General features: G+C 36.8%; 1 protein-coding gene and 1 long non-coding RNA gene across 2 annotated transcripts; both read right to left on the bottom strand.

Annotated features, from left to right (window-relative positions):
* On the bottom strand, positions 1 to 7,754 carry LOC131304259 (monothiol glutaredoxin-S6). The gene is made up of 4 exons (XM_058331439.1): positions 7,311 to 7,754; positions 1,426 to 1,499; positions 1,168 to 1,266; positions 1 to 382 (listed from the first exon to the last, which is right to left on the bottom strand). The coding sequence occupies exons 1-4, from the start codon at positions 7,481 to 7,483 to the stop codon at positions 327 to 329; spliced, it is 402 nt and encodes a 133-aa protein (XP_058187422.1). The 5' UTR covers positions 7,484 to 7,754; the 3' UTR covers positions 1 to 326.
* Positions 4,439 to 7,300, bottom strand: LOC131304260 (uncharacterized). The gene is made up of 2 exons (XR_009192338.1): positions 6,864 to 7,300; positions 4,439 to 6,804 (listed from the first exon to the last, which is right to left on the bottom strand). It is a non-coding gene; the product is annotated as an uncharacterized LOC131304260 (long non-coding RNA).
* Positions 7,755 to 22,389: the final 14,635 nt, after the last annotated feature.

Here is a 22,389-nt window from a genome sequence, read left to right as displayed (position 1 = left end):
TAATAACAAAAAACAAACAACGACGACCTGTTCTGATATTAACACCATGAAACTTCACAGCCCTACCTCAACATGACCAACTATGGCAATAGCAACATGTATTTAATTTTGTCAAACTAAAATTAGCATATACCATGAAAGACAGTACAAGATTACTAGTCGAACACTACATCAACAGGAGTTCTGGATTTCATGGAGGTGCCAACATCAAATATCTACCTTCTAGTCTCGTACGTGGCCCCAATGAATTACCTTCAACCTCCAAATTTTTCTGTCACTTGTACAACAAAAGACAGACTGGATTTTCTCATTAATACAGTATTTCATCAACTCCGACTAAGAAGGTTCTGTAAGTGACCATTCTGGACAGCAGTTCTGAGATCTGAATTGCAAAAGAACACAATAAGAAAACAGTTTGATTTCGACTGGAAGTTTGGGTCAATGTTTTAAAAAGTGGACCAGACCAGCCGGTTCAACCGTTTGGACCGTCAACCGGTCCATGCTCCAGTCCTGATGAACCTAAAATTTGAAAACCGGCCTCAATCTTGAAAACCGTTAAAATAGAACGGTTGAACCATTTAAACGGTTGAACCGCCAAATTGAGTGAACGAGCCCCGGGTCGGATGAACTGCTGGGCGAAAAACTTTGAACTAATTCTTGCTTTATCACTCCCACTTTTGGGCTAGAGCTGACAACACGTATACTTTCCAGCCCATGGGACCCGTGGACAGTCATCCCAACCAGTAGTTTAAACTTTAAAGAGGATAGCTATGTTGGGCATTTATAGGAACAAGTATTACCTCAAAGTTTCAATCCCCAGCGAGGTGGGATTGAAGAATGCACTTATCATTAGAGAATAGCTTTCCTTTTACTCCACTTTCACTTCGAAAATGAGACATATGTACATTTCAAACAGTTTTTACACATATATGCTTTTATATTTTAATTTTAGTCAATTACATACTATTTATTTATTTTTTATATATAATTATGACATCACGGTTTGATTACGGTTTGACCGCGGTTGAACCAATGATCCATCCACCCGGTCCCTTCTCTGGTTCGCTCACCGATCCAGTTTTCAAAACATTGGTTTGGGTATAAGTTATAACCGTATAAATCCCCAGGGAAGAGTAAATTATAATATTTTAAGACCAAAGGACTAACCATCAGAGCCACCAACATGCTTTCCATTAACAAATACTTGAGGGACAGTGCGTCGACCCACCAGTTCTAGAAGAACATCCTGAATTTTATACCCATCGTCTACACAACCACAAACACAGAATCACTTCAAAGCAGAGCAAAAATATACTGAAAAACCAATACACACACATATACACGACACACAAAGTAAAAGAGAAATATCCTTCAGACAAATGATCAGTTGCATAGACAAAGTAAACACTATTGGATTAGAAGTACCTCGGAGATCAAGCTCCACAATAAAAGCTTGCTCATGTAGTTCATTGAATATTCTCTTGGCATGCACCGAATACCTGATTTCATGACAACCAACATACATGTAAGAAGGCAACAACATGCAGTAGCTCAACTTGCAGTTAACTGCTTCGGAGCATTTGCTACTGTAAGAAGGCATCCTGCCTATCCTGGCTCCAGTATGACGTGAACGCATGTGCACTACAATAGAACTTTCCTGATATTCGTTCCATAGAACTTTAGGTTCAAAGATCCACTTAAAAATATGAGGACATCTTTTGAGTGCAATTTACCAATAGAGAAACTCAACTCGGATAAAGCTAATTAACAAAAAATAATGCAAAACTTGTAAAGGAAATGATAATAATCATACAAATAAACCATGGCGCACAAAATCTGTAGTATGAATTGGCAGATGCATTTCAAATTTGCAAGAAACAAAAGTTCATCATAACTGAAGGTGTACATGATATGATTGGCAAATGAGCAACTCTGTTTGGCAATTTCAAGAACCATCTTCGCGGTACTACATGCTAATTGCTACTTGATCTAGTTCTGGAACATTCTCTGAGGCAAGATGAATATCAAGCAAGCAACCAACTACTCTTGACCCTGGTCCGGCAATGTTCTACGTGTTGGGGGGATTGGAGCAACAAGGAACAACTAGATGTCCTAGTTAATCCAGGTCTGCAGTAAGTAGCTCAAACAGTCTTTCAGCCTCATGTCCCAATATGTGTAAGATTGACCTGTGCCAAGTTTAAATATTGAGAGATGGAGGTGTCCTTCCTGGTAAGTGATAAACATTTACTTTTGAATGTACTCCATTTTCCTTTTGGGGATGGTAATAAATGTGGAGATTTTTCTTTAACACGGAAATGTTCCTACGAGAATAAAAATTGGACTGTGAAGAAAAGGAGGGAGGGGACGCATAACTGCACATTCCTTGAACTATCTTGTATACTACACTAACACATCTAGGAAAAGGTGAAGACATTTTAGATGTATGAGCAGTGTTTTAGGAATGGTCGATATGGAACCACCTCCTACCTATGTTACAGGGACACAGGTATATGAATCGGATACAGGTGTATATGTAATACCTCAAGCAGACCACTGGCCTCGTACTTTGATTTTAATCCATAAGCCACACCACATGGCCCAAAAGCTTAAGCCCAAGGTACTAGTAGTAGCCCACAAGGTTTGTTATATGCGCAAGATCATCCATGTAAACTTCTGATGTGGGACGTGGTGTTATAATCTCTCCAACCTTATAGCTTCACGACTTCGCGAAGGGTTGAGCACTATAATCATCAATACAAATCAAACCAACAATCAAATCCAACCAAACCCCAAGGCCCACATGGTCGTGTACATGGCTTGCTCTGATACAACAAATAACGCCTCAAGCAAACCACTAGCCTAGTACCCTGATTTTGATCCACAAGCCAATAAGCCACACCACATGATCCAAAAGCTTAAGCCCAAGGTACTAGTAGTAGCCCACAAGGTTTGTTATATGCCCAAGATTATCCATGTAGACTTTCGATGTGGGACGGGGTGTTATAGTATATCTAAGCAATAAGTCTACGGACCACGATACCAACCCCCGCCCTAGCCACCGATTGTTGATGTTGCAAAAAGTGGGCCCACCAATCACTCTCTCTCCTCTGTAATTTTTCCAAACTCAGAAGTAAAAACGGGGAACAAAGAGCCTACCCCAAACTTTGACCCTCACCATAAAACTCACCGGCCACCCTTCGTCAACGATTTCATCGGACCATTTTGTAACTCTTAGTCCATTCCTAAATCGTTGAACCCAACGCTCACTTCCCGAAACACTCTCTCTCCCCCGCTGATGACCTCCACCTCCACCACTTTGGATCGTTCGACTGCCAACGCCACCACCGACAACCACCCCTTCTCTCCCTTGGTTGGCTGGTTCGGGTTCAAAATTAGGTTTTGTTCTAAAAAATTTGGGGCTTTTCAAAATTAAGAGGGAGAGAGACACTAGAAGATGGAGACACGTCAAAGAAAGTTGGGGCTTTCCACAAAATCATTTCTACAGGTGTTTTGAGAATTTGCATGATTACAAATGACGATATTTCGACCGTTGAATAAGAAACTAATGGCTTTGTCATCATGTTTTGTGTGCACCATCTATGAAGTTGGCTTTAGCTCTGGTTATATGTTTTTAAAAAGAATTGTTGCAAAGAAGGGGATTATGTTGAAGTTCTCCATGTGACTAAGGATTCCTTGTGCCTCATCTTTGAGGCTTGTTCCGAAGGGTTTGTGTTTGTAATGGGGAACACTCGCCACAACAATTTTGACTTCCACGCTAGAGAAGACGATGGGGATGAAGCCGGAGAAGCGGGCCAGAAAGAGTTTTGTCATGAAAGTTGAGTGTCAAAATTTGGGGCAGACTCTTTGTTCCCCGTTTTTCTTTCTGAGTTTGGAAAAAATACAAAGGAGAAAGAGTGATTGGTGGGCGCACTTTTTGCCACATCAACAATTGGTGGCTGGAGTGGGGGTTGGTATTGTGGTCTGTAGACTTATTGATATGATATCTAAGGGTGGGACACTTTGAGCCTGAAAATAGAGGGATATCTATATTATTTGGATACGGATACGGGGATACATAGAATACTAATATATAAATTTTTTTTGCTTATTTAAAGGGATATCTATATTATCTGTAGAAATATGTGTAATTATCCTTTAGAATTACCCCACTTATTTATATTTTATTTATTTCAAGCACAAACATTTAAAATAGTAAAAGGGTAAGCATATGTTTTTATGGCCTGAAATGTCCTTGTAAGTTGTAACCCATTAGTTGAGAAATGCAAAGCTTTGGACAAGTGGCTACTGGCTATACAATAAAAATGCTAGCCCAGCCCACAAATGGCCTAAACTAAATAATAGAGTAAAACTCTTAAACACACACACACACACACACACACACTCTCTCTCTCTCTCTCTCTCTCTCTCTCTCTCTCTCCGGATTTATTTGGTCGAATCAGGTGCAAATTCCGCACCCACACCCATGTTCTGTGGTACTTCCCCAAAATGGGGGATCCATGTAACATAGCATCCTACCTATCTTCACATTAGACCAATGATCTAAAATGATGCTGCAAAGTGGTAGTCTTGTTTGCTCGAGGACATCATTCATAGCAAGCCTCTCTAGTCCTAGACTCCTAGTAATAAGAGGTCACGACTAGGGCTGCAAACGAACTGAGTTGCTCACGCAGCGCGGAGCTCGGCTCGATTTTGGCTCATTTAAGCTTAGCTTAGGGAAAATGAACGAGCTCGAACCAAATTATTGAACTTGTCTAATAAACGAGCCTAGCCCTAGTTTCCAAAAGCTCAGCTCGAATGAGCTCGCGAGCTAGGCTGTATACTTACTATTTATATTTGTATTTTAATATTTGCAATAAAATAATTGCATGAAAAATGAAAAATCTGCCAAGTGGCAGCTCCATGTGAACAGCTCACATGGGGATGGATGACCTGGTGGCATACAAGTTTTTTTAGGTAAGCGTTTTGCCTACCAACCCATCCTCTTTCGATGTGGAACAACGAAATTGCGCAAAGGAAAACTCTTTTCTTCAATCCCACCCACATAACCCACTTGAGGAAAATGAGCACAAGGAATGTTAGATAAGAAGAGAGCCAAACCGTTCTCTCCCTCCTGCCTCAAGGGCCACGCGATACCGAGCTCTCCCGAGCCGAGCTCGATCTTAATATTTTCAGCTCGGCTCAAGCTGACCCAATTTTCACAGAGCAGAGCCTAAACATTGTGAAGCTCGACTCACTCGTTTGCGGCCCTAGTCATGACTCACTTATCAGCTCAGCGCCCCAAGCGGAAGTGTAAAAATACTCCAAGCATCGTTAAAGAGGAGTGGTCTCAAAGTTGGGTAGAAGCGAAATGACAAATATGTAAAAGAGCTTTCCTGATTGGATAGTTTTGAAGGAACCAAAAATATGCAAATGGAACAATAGTAATGGAGGAAAGGGCTAAGAAGAAAAGGGGAAAAACTTATTAAACCAAACTTTAAGCAATTAGATGAGTGGGCATACGTCAAAGTGCTTGCAGGGAGAATGGAAGAGACAAAGTACTACTACTAGTAAATCCTGTAAATGTGAAGTGATTGGAGGTGTCAACGTTCATGAAGCTTGGAATAGCAAATGAGCAAAAGGGATAGTGAGGGAGTATAAGTACCAGCCGTGAGGAGGGGATGTGAATCTACAATAATGATTACTCATTTAGGTGGCCAGAAAGTGTTGCTACAGTTAGTGAATAAAGACCAGTAGGAACTTCTCATGGCACGTGGTAGAAGGTGGTTTGAACTTGGTTTAAGATTTTGCACAATTAGGAGCTAAGTGATCAAATTAGCCCCTTTGGATTGAGTGATTTGGTGAGAAAAGAAAAGATATGCACCAAATCACTCAATCCAATTGAGTGATTGGGTGAGAAATGAAGAGAGAAGTACAAAAATACTACTCCCTCCGTCCCATATTGTTTGTCATGTATGGGGAATCCAACTTTTTAAGGGGACATGCAATTAATGCACGTCTCCCTAGAAAGTTTGATCAGATTTCCATTATTACCCCTTATTCCATTCATTCATCGAAAACTATCTTTAATAATTAATGAGGGATGGTTTGTGTACAATTTACACACTTATTGGTTTGACTTTTTAAGGAGGACAAACATTTTGGGACATCCCAATCCCAAAATGAAATACATGACCAGCACTATGGGACGGATGCTGATTGACTCTTTCCTTTTTCTCACCAAATCTCACCATTTAATGGCTCTCCTTGGCCCTTTCTTATCACACCCTTTCTCACAATCCAAAGGGCTGTAAATGCCAGTGTTCTAAAAGTTGCTAGGTGGCAGTCGGGTGGCCGGGCACTGCCTAGCGCCTAGGCCGATTAATCGGCACCTAGACATTAGGCGGATTTTCTATTTTTATTTTTTTAAAAATATTCTCCTACCCCCTCCCTAAGTTTTGAGAGGAAATATAACAACATAAGTAAAACAAAACATTAAATATGGCACTCCAATAAAAAATTACACCTCCGAGATGCCTAATTGTCCGCCTAGCCCACCTAGCACCTAGTCCTTAATTTTAAAAAATTACACCGCCGAGCCGCCTAATCGTCTGCCTTGCTCCTCCTAGCCCCGCCTAATCCGCCTAGCGCCTAGCGATTGATTAATCGGGCCGGCGCCTAGACAACCGCCTAGGACCCTAGGCGCAGCGGCGGGGTACCACCTAGGCCGTCTTTTAGAACACTGGTAAATGCTAGGAAAGAGGAGCTTCTCTATTTCGTTTTTGTTATCCACTTTGCCCCTTTTTGCTTTGCAAACTCACCAGAACGGAAAAAGTGAGTCATAAAAGGGAAATAAACCTGTACACTTTGCATAAGGGAATCACACACCAACAAGACAAGATGTTCAATGTGACGCAGTGAAGTCTGAGACCTTAATGGCCTGTTTGATAAGGAAGACAATATAAGATTGATCCCATGGGACCTCATTTTCGGATCTTGAATTCAACTATGGTTGAGAAATATGAATGCGTTGGAGCTAATCTGCGTCTTAATACGGGCTTGGATACCAACTTCACTGGAATCTCCCAGTATAATGTGCAGATAACTGAATCCATAGACAGCATCACTTCAAGCAAGTCCTTGAGGAGTAAATGCGAGGTAGAGGAACACGAATTAGCAAATGGAACCCTAATTCTTGAGACCATGATTATGCATCATATATTCTGACCTGAAGATATGGTCACTGATGTTTTTCCATTAATCAGAAAAGGCAACAAAAACAATAACCAGAATCGCGAGAGAGAGAAACATACGGACAATGAGATTTGGAGAAGATAGCAATCCTGTTGGAGTAGATGACGTTCTGAACAAAAGCCGACGCGGAATTTGATGCTAGGGATTGTTTTGGTCCACTACTACCAATCACAACAACAAATAATACTGCTGTTAATGACAATTTTCTTCCAATAATCCAACTCTTCGCCATCGTCGGTTCTCTCTTCCCCCTCCGCCTCCCTCTCTCTGTCTTTGTACTCCTCCGTCCTTTATTTCTTTTTTGAATTATACATGTCTCAAATGTGTCTAATTTTAAAATTAATAAATAAAATTATGTAAATTTTCAAACCAATAAATTGAATTTAGTTTTCTTAAGAAGTTGAAAATTCAAGATTAAATAAATAAATCGGAACGGAGGAAGCAGTAATTAATACTCCGTGTCGATCAATTTTAAGGTGCAAATGAGGACTCCCCAACTAAGACTGTTTGAAACCTAAAAAAGAAGGGGAAGGAAAATAAAATAAAATAGGAAAAAAATGAGAGAAAGAATATACTATTTATAAAACTTAAAATTGTTATTTTCTTTTTTCTTTTTATTCCAACTAAAGCTACCATACAATAGGAGGAAAAAAAGTTTAGTTTTCCTTTTTTTTCCTCTTCTTTTCTTTTTTTTAAGTACCAAACAAAGCCTTATAGAGCGTCTTGTTAAGGTCCAACATTGATTGGGCTTCTCATGCATAAACAAATCCATAACTTAAATAGGACATTGATTTTTGCATTCTATAAATTATTAGGGAAAATGACGGTCAAGGACATGTTTGATAATTAATACCCTTCAATGACATTTTCAGCATTAACAAATGTTCTTAAATGTTCTTAGCATGTCCTTGACGGGTATTAATTATCAAAATACGTACTGGGCTGTCATTTTCCCAAATTATTATCTGCACTCCATTTGATTTTTGCATTCTATAAATTATTATATTGCATTCTATAAATTATTATATGCACTCCATTTGATTTTTGCATTCTATAAATTATTATTTGCATTCCAAAAGTTGAGTGTGAAAATCAATTCTTATCGACAAATCAACAACTCTAATAGGAGTCCCAACTCAAATTAATGTTGTCCCCTCCCCAAAACCCTAGGATATAGTAGATTAAATTTAATGGATGAAAAAAAAAAGTGTTGGGCAATGGTTTAATTTGTTGTAATTTGTTTTAATAATTAATAAAATATTTCTTTTTGCCGATAAAAAAAAAAGTGTTGGGCAATGGTACGATGTCCCCCAATCCTTCTCATTCTCTGCCCCGCCTTGATTTCTTGATGGGAATATTAGACAAAATCATGGTTTGCAAATTTTGAAATGGAAAAAGCATGGGTACATATGAGCATGTACATATCATGCACATATGGATTTTATGGGTCCACCTCGGGTCCCATAAAGATGATTCGAACCGTTCATTATTTTTAAAATATTTTTTTATGGAGCTCTGTAAAAATCAGCTCAACCCGATATAGGTAAGGATTTTTCTTGAATTTGTAGGGGTGAAATTACTTAACTGATCAGTTTCGCTCCTACAAACACTACAAGAAAAATTCAATTGGGCGACGAATGAAAATTGTCACAAATTGCATGTTTTTCGTCACAAATAATATAGGTGACGAATAATTTGTTGACTAAAGGTTGTCAAGGATTCCTACCTGGTGACGAAATCTATTTTTCGTCACCTATAGTACCTTTTGATGACGAAATATTTCGTCACCAAAAAGTGAATAATTGGTAACGAAATTTTTTTCCCCACTTATTGTGCTTTTTGATGACAAAATTTTTTGTCATCAATTATTCCTTTTGGCGACGAAAAAAATAGTCACTGATGGGTCACATCGGTGACGAAATTTTTCGTTGCAAAAGATGTTTTCATATGGAGAAAAAAATTCTTATTTCTTGCTCCAATTGGGTTTCGAACCCGAGTCACTTGAGTTTTTTGCACAAATTCCGACCAACTACACTACACACAATTTTCAATAAATAGTTGAAATATCTAATATATATTAACATATATGTTTAACATGAAAATATATTTCGAATGTAATTTTGAACCTTTAAACATTAAAATTAGCAATTTTGATAAACATAAAAGTTGTAGGCAATTGAGTTATTGTTCAAACCCAATTTGAATTATCTCAATCGGAGTTCTTTTGTAAAGAGTTATGTCCGAAATACATTTAGTGACAAAGCGCAATTCATAAATTTCGTTACGAAAGGTACCCATTTGACGACGAAATATATTTTTCGTCGCTAAAAGAGTTAAAATGGTGACGAAATTATTTTGGGAGGCTTAATTATCCATCCTCAAATTTTATCCAACTTAAGTATTCATCCTCCATTTTTTGAACAGTTATGATTTCACCCTGTTTTTTTATACCAAAAGTGCCACTAATATATATATATATATATACCAGAAAATGAGACCAAAACATAATCTTTCCCATCCCGTCCCATGATTTCCGTTTAATTCCTAAAATTATGGATCCCAAAAATTCGGGTGGGATTATATATAAGTAAGCATCTCTCTCTCTCTCTCTCTCTCTCCAAAGTCCTCCATTCGTCCTCCATAAACAACCGCCACTATTCACACATCCTCCGGTGGACGGCGATCCACTCGTCGTCCGACGCCTTCCGCTCTATCGCCGCCGTTTCCCTCCCCCCTCTCGCCGATCAATCATCCTCCGTCGTCATCAATGAAGTCGACAGAAATCTCCCTTCGGTACCGTTGCTGTCGACCAATTCCCTCCTCCCTTTCGCCTATCAATCATCTTCTATCGTCAATGAAGTTTAACGGAGAAGTGGACGTTATCGTTGTCGCCGGAGCAAATCTTCAAGATGTAGTGATTTGAAGTTTTTTTTTTTTTTTTGTTTATATGGTTTGGGTATTCATGGTTTATTAACCATGAATCAGCGATTGAATATTCATGTTTTTTTTCTCGTCTTGTTCGTTGATTTTTTTTATTCATGTTTTTTTTCTCGTCTTGTTCGTTGATTTTTTTTATTTATGGCGTGTTTGGGTATTCTTACTATGATTATTAATAAAGGTTTCCATGACGATACACATATTGAATGGTTTTTTGTTTATTTGAACCATTTATCATGAAATATTTGTTCGAATCATGGGATATTAATCGTGTCCACGTAGTAATCGTCATAGTAATTTAACCATGTAATGTCTTGGTAATTTAACCATGTAACGGTTTGAATATCATGTTATATATTTTTTACGGTAATTTAGCCATGTTCCATGTAATAAGATCAATGAAAAATATGACTTTCTGTTATCTGGTTGGCCAACTCGAAGAATGTAGAAAAAATGCAAATATGTGATCAACTTATCATGTTATATTCCTAAAAATAAGTAATCAATCATATTGAAATTTACCAAATTCCATTGAATTAGGAAAATAATCCAATCCAATCCCACTAAATTGGAAAAACAATCAAATCCAATCCCACTAAATTAGGAAAATAATCCAATCCAATCCCACTAAATTGGAAAAACAATCAAATCCAATCCCACTAAATTAGGAAAGCAATATAACATAATATATGTATATCATAGTGAAAACGGTAAGAAAGGTAATTCACACACTAAAAGGATGAAAACATAAGTATGAAAAAAGGGCAAGATGAATTCTTACATGACATGGATAAAGAGGATGAATATTTAAACATTCCAATTATTTTTCGTCACCAAAGTTAAGCATTTGTTGACGAAATATATTTGTCGTCACCAAATGATTATCTTTGGCGACGAAAAATAATTTCATCACATTTTTTAAGCTTTCGGCAACGAAAAATATATTTCGTCGCCAAATGGGTACCTTTGGTGATGAATCTTTTTTTTTCGTCGCTAAACAGGTATAATTGGTGACGAAATTATTTTGTTACGGAAGTTGTCAAAACAGTGACGAATATATTTTTTCGTCACCAAATATACTCATTTAGTGATGAAATTAAATTTCGTCGCCACTTTTATTCGCCAATTTTCATTTTTCTTGTAGTGAAATTCAAGAAAAATCCATACCGATATCGGGTTGAGCTGATTTTTTACAGGGCTCCATAAAAAATATTTTAAAAATAATGGACTGTTCGAATTATCTCTGTAGGACCCGAGATGGGCCCCACAAATCTCATATGTGCATGATATGTACATACCATATGTACTCATAGTAGTACTCGTTTGAAATATACCCCCACACTAACCACTTAATCAAGAAACATATAAGACCAGGAGTAGAAGTAAAATCATTCAAGTATTCCAGAAAAATCCAATTTAAATCAACATCTAGGTATTACTTTTACATTTATTAATATTTATAAAATGGTTATTATTATATTCGAAAGGTACATAGGTTATGAGGATTAATGCGCTTTCGGGAAAGGATGCATTGTTATCATCTGCCAAGTTTTGGGGGATCGTTTTAATTCTATCACATCGATCCTTACTTGTTTTCTCCTATTTTAATTGCAAACCAACTTTTATATGGGCGGAACAACTAACAAATTCCCATCATTACACCCGGTCACTTTCCTTTTTTTATTGGACAAGTACTATTAAACCGGCCAACGAAGTCAATCTCTTGAGGTTGGCGAGTGATTCCTTACTTTTGCTTGGAGATCAATGGATCTTGAGGCGTATCGTATATTAATCTCCCCCATTCAAGAGATGACCTTTCATTGGTTTTCTAAAGGCAAGATAAATTTCCTACAAAGGATTCATGGATACTTGAGGATCCAAGTTAATGATACTCTTAGCATGTTCCTTACTTTTAATTACAACGGTTATGCATCTATGTTTTTTTTTTTTGATAATTGTTATCGATGGATATGAGATGTTTTATTAGAAAACATATTTAGATGTGGCTCTTACGTACCGCAACTGGTTGTTATACCATTTAGCTTTTAAGGGAATATATCTGGAGGTCGCGTACATGGAGAAATGTCAAATTATAAGTTGGTAACTAACGCCTTTTTAACTCCACTAATGTGTACGAAAAAAAGAAGACATCTGTATATACCATGCATGTTACAAACGCATAAGATCCAAATTGAGCACCTGCATGTACCTTTTTAGTAAGTTCGGACTCTCTCTCTCTCTCTGGCAAAATTGACAGAAAGTGACCCATCCATCTCTTACCCTGTTATACATTCACATGCAGTAGCACATGCAGTTGATCTATGCTCGCACTCACCCCACCTAATCCTTTGACTTGGATTGGATTTGTCTTTTGATCACAACTTAATGGGCTCTACCTTCATGAAAGTGCTACAGTATAATAAAGGGAAAGTCTTCAATACACACCCTTTTAAAGTGTGTATCATATACATTTATTGTGTAGTTCATATTGTGCCACCTCATAAAAAATTCCTTGTAGGACCGGTCATTCATAACATTTTATTTCGTATCGTAACTTTTATACTAAAAATTCGTAACTTTTTATCAATATGATTCGTAACTTTTTAGCAATAGATTCATAACATTTTGAGAATCATAACATTTTAGTGTGTTTTAATAAGGGTACATATGATACACACCCAAATAAGGGGTGTGTATTGTAGCACTTCCCCAGTATATAATATAATATGGTGGTCATTATCTCCAAGAAGATAGAAAGAGTATTGGCTTTGTTTGGTTTCCATCTTTGGGTATTTTAATTATGGCAGTGAGTGGAGAGAGAAATATAGTAATGATTGGAGAGAAAAATAAGATAATGATTGAAGAGAGGGGTAATGAGTAGACAGAGATAGAGAGAAAAATGAAAGTAATAATTGAAGAAATAAAGTAATGATTGAAGAAAAAATAGGATAATGATTAGAAAACAAAATAAAACAAAGTTAAATTGAAAAACGAACAAAGCCATTGTTATTATTGGTTAAACAGTTTCGGAAGAGAATATGCTGCAACATTTCAATATTAAGCTTCTTTCTATACTTCTACGTTTGTTTCTTTTTAGTTTAACTAAATTTCAGAACTCTAAAGGAAAAAAAAAAAAAAAGTATAAGAGCATAAACTTTCTATTTTCTAATGCTTCGGCATTTGCCCAGCATGCATGAGGCCATCCGGCCCATCCCATGTTCAGTCCGGTCTTCTTGGGCTTTAGTCACCCAACCCTAGCCCATTTCCAAGCCTATATATATATATATATATATATTTATGAATTTCGTACGTAAGACTGTAAGAGGCATACACTGTAAGAGGCATACCTATTAGTATCTGTATTACATATAAACCATGGCAGAAGAATAAAAATATTCCACAATACGCAGTACAAAACGAGAGCAAAGAGATGTAAAAATGTAGAAGAAAGATGAATAACCAAAGTACTATATAAGAGAAGTTAGAGAACACATTTCACAAGAAATCTTCAAGGGGTTGATCGCAAAAGAGAAAGAGACAAAATAAATGTATCCATACAATATAGTAGAAAGTAGTAAAATGTTAACATGACTTGGACTCGTGTAAAGATTGTTAGAATAAATATAATAAATGATATCGTGATATTGAGATAGTGATTTGATTTTAATTAGGATGATTTTCTTCCATATTATTAGTATGATTTCTTTTCACAATTAGGCTCCCTCTCCTGTATAAATAGAGGGCTTATTGTATAGTGAAACACAATTCAATATTGAAATATTTTTCTCTCTCATACTTTACAGAGATCAAGTAGAAGGGCCATGCGTTGTTGTGGCACTCAGTAATTAAGTAAATCCATGGCAATTTTAATACAGTAATACTCATAAATCAAGCAAGCAAGCTAATACAACCACAATTACAAGTGAGACGACATGACCGAAAAAACAAACAACAAAATGACCAAGGAATGTACATAAAATAGGTAACTTTCCAATATATTGTCGCCGTTCGTGGGAGTACTTAATTTTGTACTAGCACGATCAACCTCTCGCTCCATCTGAGTTTCGTGGCCCAACGGCACCACATCCCCACCCCCAACATCCACCTTGTTGGTTTCCACCACCAACACCTCCTCCTCCTCCCCCTCCCCAACCCCATCCTTTGCCTATGTCGCCACCACCCCCATATTCTTGGCAGTTTGATCTTGTCTTGTTCTCTTGATTCTTTGCCGTCGCGAGTGCCCTTCAACGCTTCCTATGACTCTTTGGACTCGGTGACGGAGTGCCACATGGTCTCGGGTCCTTTGACACACTTTGGAGCCATCCAAAGCTTCTGAATGCGCCTTACTTCCAAGTAATTTATAACTACCAAAAGACACATATTTGAGCAATATCAATCAAATCAAGCAAATATAATTAAAAAAAAAATCAAGCAAGTATGTGTGTGTGTGTGAGATAAAATGAGAGGATAAGCCCCATTTATTTATACTATTGAGGGCTTATCAGGAAACCCCCTAAGGTGGACAAAAGTTAAACTCATTTTTCTTGATCCACAACCTTATGTTGTAAGAGTTTAAATTCTCTCTGCCAGATGCGACAACCATTTGGATTTTTGCCACTAACATTGTGGCCCCACCATACGTTTGTTGTATTAAATTGAATGGTACATATAGGATGAAACGGGTTTTGATTCTTCAAAATAAAGACTTGGGTAGAAGATGCTATTACCGTTCTTGTTTAAGGCCTACTAATAGGCCTTATGAAAGAGCATTATATATATTGCAGAAGCATTATGCTTCAGCAATAGGCCTTAGCCTTATTTTAATGGGTCATGCAGATCTAGTAGTGTGCCCGATTGACACTGGATGGCCATATATATATGGGCTAGAGCTGGACAACCTTGCTTTATAGTAGTATGATATATGAGCTGGACAACCTTGTTTTTGCAAGAGTTGTTAAACCACATTGCTATGAAGTCCATGATTGTTGGAAGACAGATTCAGAGAATGCCCCACCATCTCAATATATCCGTCCACACTTCCCATGAGAATCTGCAGTGGAGTAGTAGGTGTCTTGGGGTTTCGCAAGTCTCTGCACAAAGGGGGCAGTCTTGCGCCCCTTCATCAAAAATTAATCCTCTACTCGCCAAAACAAATCTCGAAGCAATTTTGTCTTGAGCCGCCATCCAAACAAACACCTCCCCCTTAGGGGGGGGAGAGGTTCTTCCAAATACGGTGAAGATTTGAATCTTCATTACAATTGAGTTCCTCCCATTTGGTGTAGGCTGATCCTACTGAGAAAGAATTGCTCTTGTCCTTGGTCCAAAGTAACATGTCATCTAGATCCCTTACTAAGTTGATCTCTGCCAGCTTGTGTTGTAACTGAAGCAAACTCGCCTTCTCCCTATCGAATAATTCCCATCTGAAACTAAGTGGCCACTAGCCAAGTGTTGAGCTCTGTCCTATGTCAGCAATTCTGGTATCTTGTTGTAAGGATGCCGCATAAAGTCTAGGATATTGGCTGCTAAGAGGAGCCTCCCCAAGCCACTTTTGCTCCTAGAATTTTGCTAGGTTGCCCGATTTGACCTCAATCTTGAAACCGTCATGAAGGCACTTGCCAAACTCCAAAGAGATATCACCCACTGAACATATATCTTTCCAAACAGTTGACGATCTTGAAGGCTCTGGGAGCTGCGGTAACCATTCACGATTATCCAACCCGTACTTCATAGAGATCACCTTATGCCATAAAGCTCCTTTCTCCTTGTAGAATCTCCACCACCATTTTGCAAGGAGAGATAAGTTGTGATCCTGAAGTTTCTTGATACCTAAACCACCCATTTTCTTGCTTTTCGTCTAGCAGCTCCATTTTACCAAGTGTAACTTCTTTTTCTCCAATGTGTCTCCCCAAAAGAATTGCCTTTGAATTTTCTCAATTGACTTGGCCACAGCGATAGGCATTTTGAACAAAGACATAAAGTAGATAGGTAAATTGCTGAGAGATGATTTAATCTGAGTTAATTTACCAAAAGACACATTTGCGCAATATCAATCAAATCAAGCAAATATGTGTGTGTGTGTGTGTGTGATAAAATGAGAGGATAAGCCCCATTTAATTATACTATTGAGGGCTTATCAGGAAACCCCTAAGGTGAACAAAATTTAAACTCATTTTCCTTGATGTATGTAGAAACTTTATATTCATCTCAAAACCAATTGGTCATGAGTGGAGAGGTCCCAAATATTATTAAGTGATCACTCATTCCACTCCTAAGCAATGTGGGACATTATTTCCTTAACATCCCCCCTCACGTGCAGCCGCGTTTGAGGTCTGTCATGTGTGGCCACTTTTGGATCCTATCATCGTACAACCTTTTTTTGCTGGTCTGTCATCGTGGGATGTGGATTGTAAATTTTTAAAATGTGGGGTAGAACGAGCCCCGCTCTGATATCATGTAGAAACTTTATATCCATCTCAAAACCAATTGGCCATGAGTGGAGAGGTCCCAAATATTATTAAGTGATCACCCATTCTACTCCTAAGCAATGTGGGACATTATTTCCTTAACAATGCACAACCTTATTTTGTAAGAGTTTAAATTCTCTCTGCCATGTGAAAACCATTTGGATTTTTGCCACTAACATTGTGGCCCCACCGTGCATTTGTTGTATTAAATTGAATGGTACAGGTAGGATGAAACTTGTTTTGATTCTTCAAAATAAAGACTTGGATAGGAGATGTTCTTACCGTTCTTGTTTAAGGCCTACTAATAGGCCTTATCAAAGAGCATTATATATATTGCAGAAGCATTATGCTTCAGCAATAGGCCTTAGCCTTATTTTAATGGGTCATGCAGAGTAGTGAACCCGATTGACACTGGATGACCATATATGTATGGGCTGGAGCTGGACAACCTTGCTTAATTTATAGTAGTATGATATGATATATGAATTGGGTACTTTAGCTAGCTCTTGGAATTAATGCTATATTTGAGCAGATGCATCATGCATATTAAAGGCCTAGCTAGCCTCTTCTGGGTCCGTGACGCCGCACGTTAATTCCTTTCTCTTCTTCATTTTCTGTCATTGATTTGCTTAATTAATTAAAGGTGGATATATAGGTTGTAACTTGTAAGAATTAATTAAAGGTTGCCGACATGCCGGAACTTAATTGCTTATATATATATATATAAAAGCTAATCGGTCCTATAATAAAATTCAAACACATTGACCAATATTGTGGACCCATTTTGCTAAGCTCTACCATTTTCAACAAATTGACCTATTCACAACCTGACGCGATCAACTAGAGTTGTTTTAATTGTTTGCATTTTTCAAGATCACATTAATTTTCTCAAGAAATATTTATATTTTTTTAGTGGGATGATGCCGTGTCCTTGTATCTTGTATAAATTATAGTCTTCTTCTTGTTAAAATATAATATTTCTTTTGCTCATCAAAAAATGCTAGGTGATCGATCATATTGGCTAACACGTACTAATATAGAATTTATATATTGTGCTAATTAATGTCAAAATTGTACTTACTTTCATTTCATACATACATAATAAGATAATAAAAAAAAAAAAAACAGTTCTAGATACAAAAATTAAAGTGGTCGATTGAAAAACAAGGCCGTACAAGCAAATTAACTGGATTTGTGTATATATTTGCTCTTGGTCCAAAGTCCAGAATTGGTGAATTTAATACTAGCTATTTATTCTCAATTTCTTATAGGGAGGGTTGGTTGCGTTTTTTTAATGACATAAACGGTGCTAGCTAGACTTTGACTGAAGCCAGTACGTACGTAACCTTAATAACCATCATGCCAACTGGTCTTTTTACGGTGTTTCTTAATTTAATGGTCTCTATTCTACTACTTGGTGAGTTGACAAATTAAAGGTCGATCTTCAAATATGAAAGGAAGAGCCTCTAGTCCTACCGGTGACAAGCCCGTCGCTGAATTGTCGTGACTCATATATATGTAGCTATGGTGGTTTGGTGTTAGTGGAGTTGATCAGAGCCATCTGCGCGCATATGCCATTTGACCTTTATAGCCAATCTCATACATGCATGATCCAGCTGCTAGTACTGGTCTTAATATTTACTTATACATACACACATATATAATTGAATCACAATAGCATCACCGCTTGAAATATCCTGGCTAGCTTGTTAAATTAACCGTAACAGATCTTTTTCTTTTTTCTTCTTTTATCTGAAAATAGCAACATATCCAAAACCCGGAATGAACCAATGCATTTCTTCTTGAAAGTTACCCAATATATTGAGTTCTGCTATTGCTAGTTCATTTAAACACTCAACAAAAGCTCTAATTCACTTCGCACGGTTTTGATTTACTTGGTGTCTGCGAGTCAAGCATTTTTTAGACTCTGGTGTGTAAATGGTAAGAGTATAGATTTTTTTTTTTTTTTTTGGTTTTAATACGAGTTTGTGATGGGATTTGGATAATAATTTGCACAACAGATTTTGCTAGAGAAAAGATGGTGCATGTGTAAAGTTGTAGAGAGAATCCAAAAAGCTCATCTGAAATTGATTTTCAAATTTTTTATTTTACATTTCATTTTTCAACATGCATTTCTACGTACAAAATGATCTCATAATTACCTCCCAAACACACGGAATAAAAAAAAATTGCGTAAGTATATGCATAATACAACGTCAGGCACAACCACCCCCTTAGAAAACTTGAAAGTTAGGACCCTTTCCTATTTTCTCTTAAAAGGGTGCAAAGAAATGAGTGCGATCGATATCCAAACAAGTCCTGAGGATGTCCATTAGTTTTGAAGTGTAATTACCTCCCCACACATTGGGGAATTATTTAAAGAAAGTAAAAAAAAAAAAGAAGAAGGGCGAGATGATCGATGTTTCCACCCCACTAAAATGGGTGAAGATTAATTAGTGTTCCCATGCGGCTCAAATCCACAGTTACCCTTGGATCCCCTAATTCTAGTCCCAATTACTCCAATTATGCAAATGGATTTCAACAATTAATGATGTGAAAAAGCATTTTCCAAAAACAAAACACCACAAAACTAATGCAGAGAGGGCTATCGCTAATTACATCATGTATCTATCTACTACTATAATATTACTATTTGGTTTGGGTGAGGTCACAGTGACTATACATGATGTTAGAGGCCACTACGTACGTACCATAATACAATTATGCTTTCTTTTTTCATAACCAGATGTCCGAGCCAGCTTGCGTGCACTTCGACTAATTTCGAGATTCTAAAGATAACGACCAGACATAACCCCCAATGACACAAGATTTGGAATGTTTGGCCTCCGTGAAAATGAAACTTGTAACCTCATGGAGAAACACTTATCGCTTTCTCACAAGTATTCACAACCACTTGGCCAAACTCTCTGGGGTTCATAATATAACTATACTTAGTTTTTTTTTTTTTTTTTTAATCGGCAATACAACCATACTTAATTCTTTGATCCTTCTTTAAGGAAAACTCACGACTGATTATTACTCCATAAATTATTACCAGAAATGACTAATGCAATCACGTTTTCGCCAATTAATATTATGTTTATAACCTGCCTCTTCAACCTTATCAATGTGCTACTGTCGGTTGGCTAAGATGTGATTTCTTGGTGCATTTTTGCACTAGTAGATCCAGATAAGATAATTCCAAGTATATATATAGTCGATTAAAATAATTATCAAGGAAGATAGATCAGATGAATGCAAGTGGTGACACTGCAGTTGACACACTTGCGGAGCTGATTAATTAGGAGTCTACGATCGACTAAGGTTGTCTTAACATGATGCATGTTTTAATAAAAGGTTGTCTTAACATGATGCATGTTTTTCTCTTTTTGCCGATCAAAAAAAAAAAAAAAAGTTGTCTTAACATGATGCATGTTTTTTTCTTTGGATAAGAACGAAGAATCTTATTCACTTGAATAAGAATTACAACAAACTAATTAATACGGAGGGAGGAAAAATAACACCCGACTAATCTTGTGTTCATCACTCTCCAAACAAAGTTGATAATTAAGACACCAATCCGGCCATACGAATAATACAACATCTAAATAGCAAAATACTGTACATCAGGAGGAAATAAAAAACTCTTCATCTCTTGCTTGCATATTTCCAATTAAGCTTTCAATGCTACGGTACTCCTATTGGTATTTTTTTTCTTCCTCATCTTCAATCTCCTTACTCCATCAAGACATCTAACACAATCCGTAACCGAATTTTCCTTAATGTCTGCTGCAGCTATCCCCCCAACTTAAAATCCTAATCTTGCACAATTCAACCACCTCTTCTCCCTCCAAGCTTCCATTGCCTATTGTTATTTTTTTCTTCATTTTATTCATCATATTGAGATGCTTTTATAAAAATAAATCCCATTTAAAATTTCACGTCTTCAACCATGCATATAATATAGTCTAGTAACGGTAATTTGCCGTAACATGTGTCACATATTGCATTATGGGTCGTATACTCTTATTAGTATGGTGAAAAAATTTACTTTAAGTAAGATAGGTTAAGAAAATATATTTGCATTAAATAAGATAGGTTTCGAAGTTCGTATCGGTGGTACTTCTAAAGGTAATGAACCATAAGATAGTAATGTACCGTAAATCTATACTCATCGTAATATCTACTTATTTGATACATGCCGTATGTTTAGCAATACAGATTTATTTAACTTCTACACGTATCTAATCATAAATTATGTATGATTAAATATTTAATGCTCTAATTGTGCCAGGGTGTTTGGACAAATAAGCCAAAGTGGCTTATTTTTTGTTCTTATTCAAATTTTTTCGTATCACTTGGCTTATCCTCATTTTTTTGGAGATTATTGCATCATCATGATAAGAGGAATTTAAAGAGTATAAAATTTTGATCGAAATCCAATATTTTTTGAATAAAGACGAAAAAAATGGCTTATTGGCTTATTTTTATCTTTATGTGGCTTTATTTAACTCATTTTTTGCGGGAAAGCCAGTGACTTTTTTAAAAGAACAACCCCTTAAAGGGGTGAGCTCTTGTGCCTTTAAAGTGATTAAATATTTAGTGCTCCAAAAGCAATTAATGTACCCTTTTCGGTCACATAGTAGTGAATTCCATGAATGAACGAATAATGGACGTGGCTTTCTTGCAGTCCATAATGGATCGAGACTTTACCTTTAGGTTGAGCCTTTTGGTGAGTTTTTTTTGCCCTATAACAATAATTAGAATTATTCGTTTTTGGATACTAGGTTGGTGAGAACATGAATCTTATCAAAAATCAAGTTCATCAACTATCAAAATATAAAAATTTTCATTCATATTCTCACGAACAAAACACAATACAAGTGCATGGACCCCTATCAAATATCTATTATCATCTACCAATTTAAAACCTGACGCTTCCTTTAATATATAAGATGTGTTTAGGAGTACCTATTAATTCAACCTCTAGACATATTGAATTGGAAGAAACGTTTTTTAATAGTAAGAGATTTGGACAACACTGATTAGGACCACATGATGTTAATATCCCACCATCTAATTTCTCTAAACACAGTAGTTAGCTCTGGTGCCTTCAAAGTGATTAAATATTAATACTCCTAGAGCAATTAATGTACCCTTTTCAGTCAAGTATTGAATCCCATGGATGGCATCAGAAGGGAGGTGTAATTCAGAGTAGCTTTTTGGGTCAAAGGGTGGTGTAATCTTACTGCCTATTCTATTGAAGACTTCAAGAGTCATTTGGATGACATCAGAAGACAAAAAATTTGATTGATTTTAATTGTTCTTTTTTTATTTTCCAACTTATGGTTGGCCTTCTCTTTCTCTCCTTTGGATTGCTGGCCTGCACATGATTGGATTGAATTTCTTCTCTCAATGATGCTTGCTATTTCCTTTCTCGATGTACCATTATCGAGTTTTTAATAAAATTTTCTTTGCCTATCAAAAATAAAAAACAAAATGTTACGGTGACATATATTATGGAAGCCTATTATTGAATGGATTATTCTAACATCTGTCCAAAGGGGTAAGATAATAGATAAAAATGAGCATTGATATCCGATAAAGGTGTATTGATACTTGTGAAAGTGTATTAATATCCGTAAGATATGCATTGATATTCGAACTTGCTTTGAATTATGTGTATATTATCTTCCACCTAGTGGGCGGAGGTTCGCAAAACCATTGTTGAATAATG

Source organism: Rhododendron vialii, chromosome 10a (assembly GCF_030253575.1).
Source record: "Rhododendron vialii isolate Sample 1 chromosome 10a, ASM3025357v1".
NCBI lineage: Eukaryota > Viridiplantae > Streptophyta > Magnoliopsida > Ericales > Ericaceae > Rhododendron > Rhododendron vialii.
Note: the sequence above shows the minus strand (reverse complement) of the source record. Positions and strands in the feature narration are given on the sequence as shown.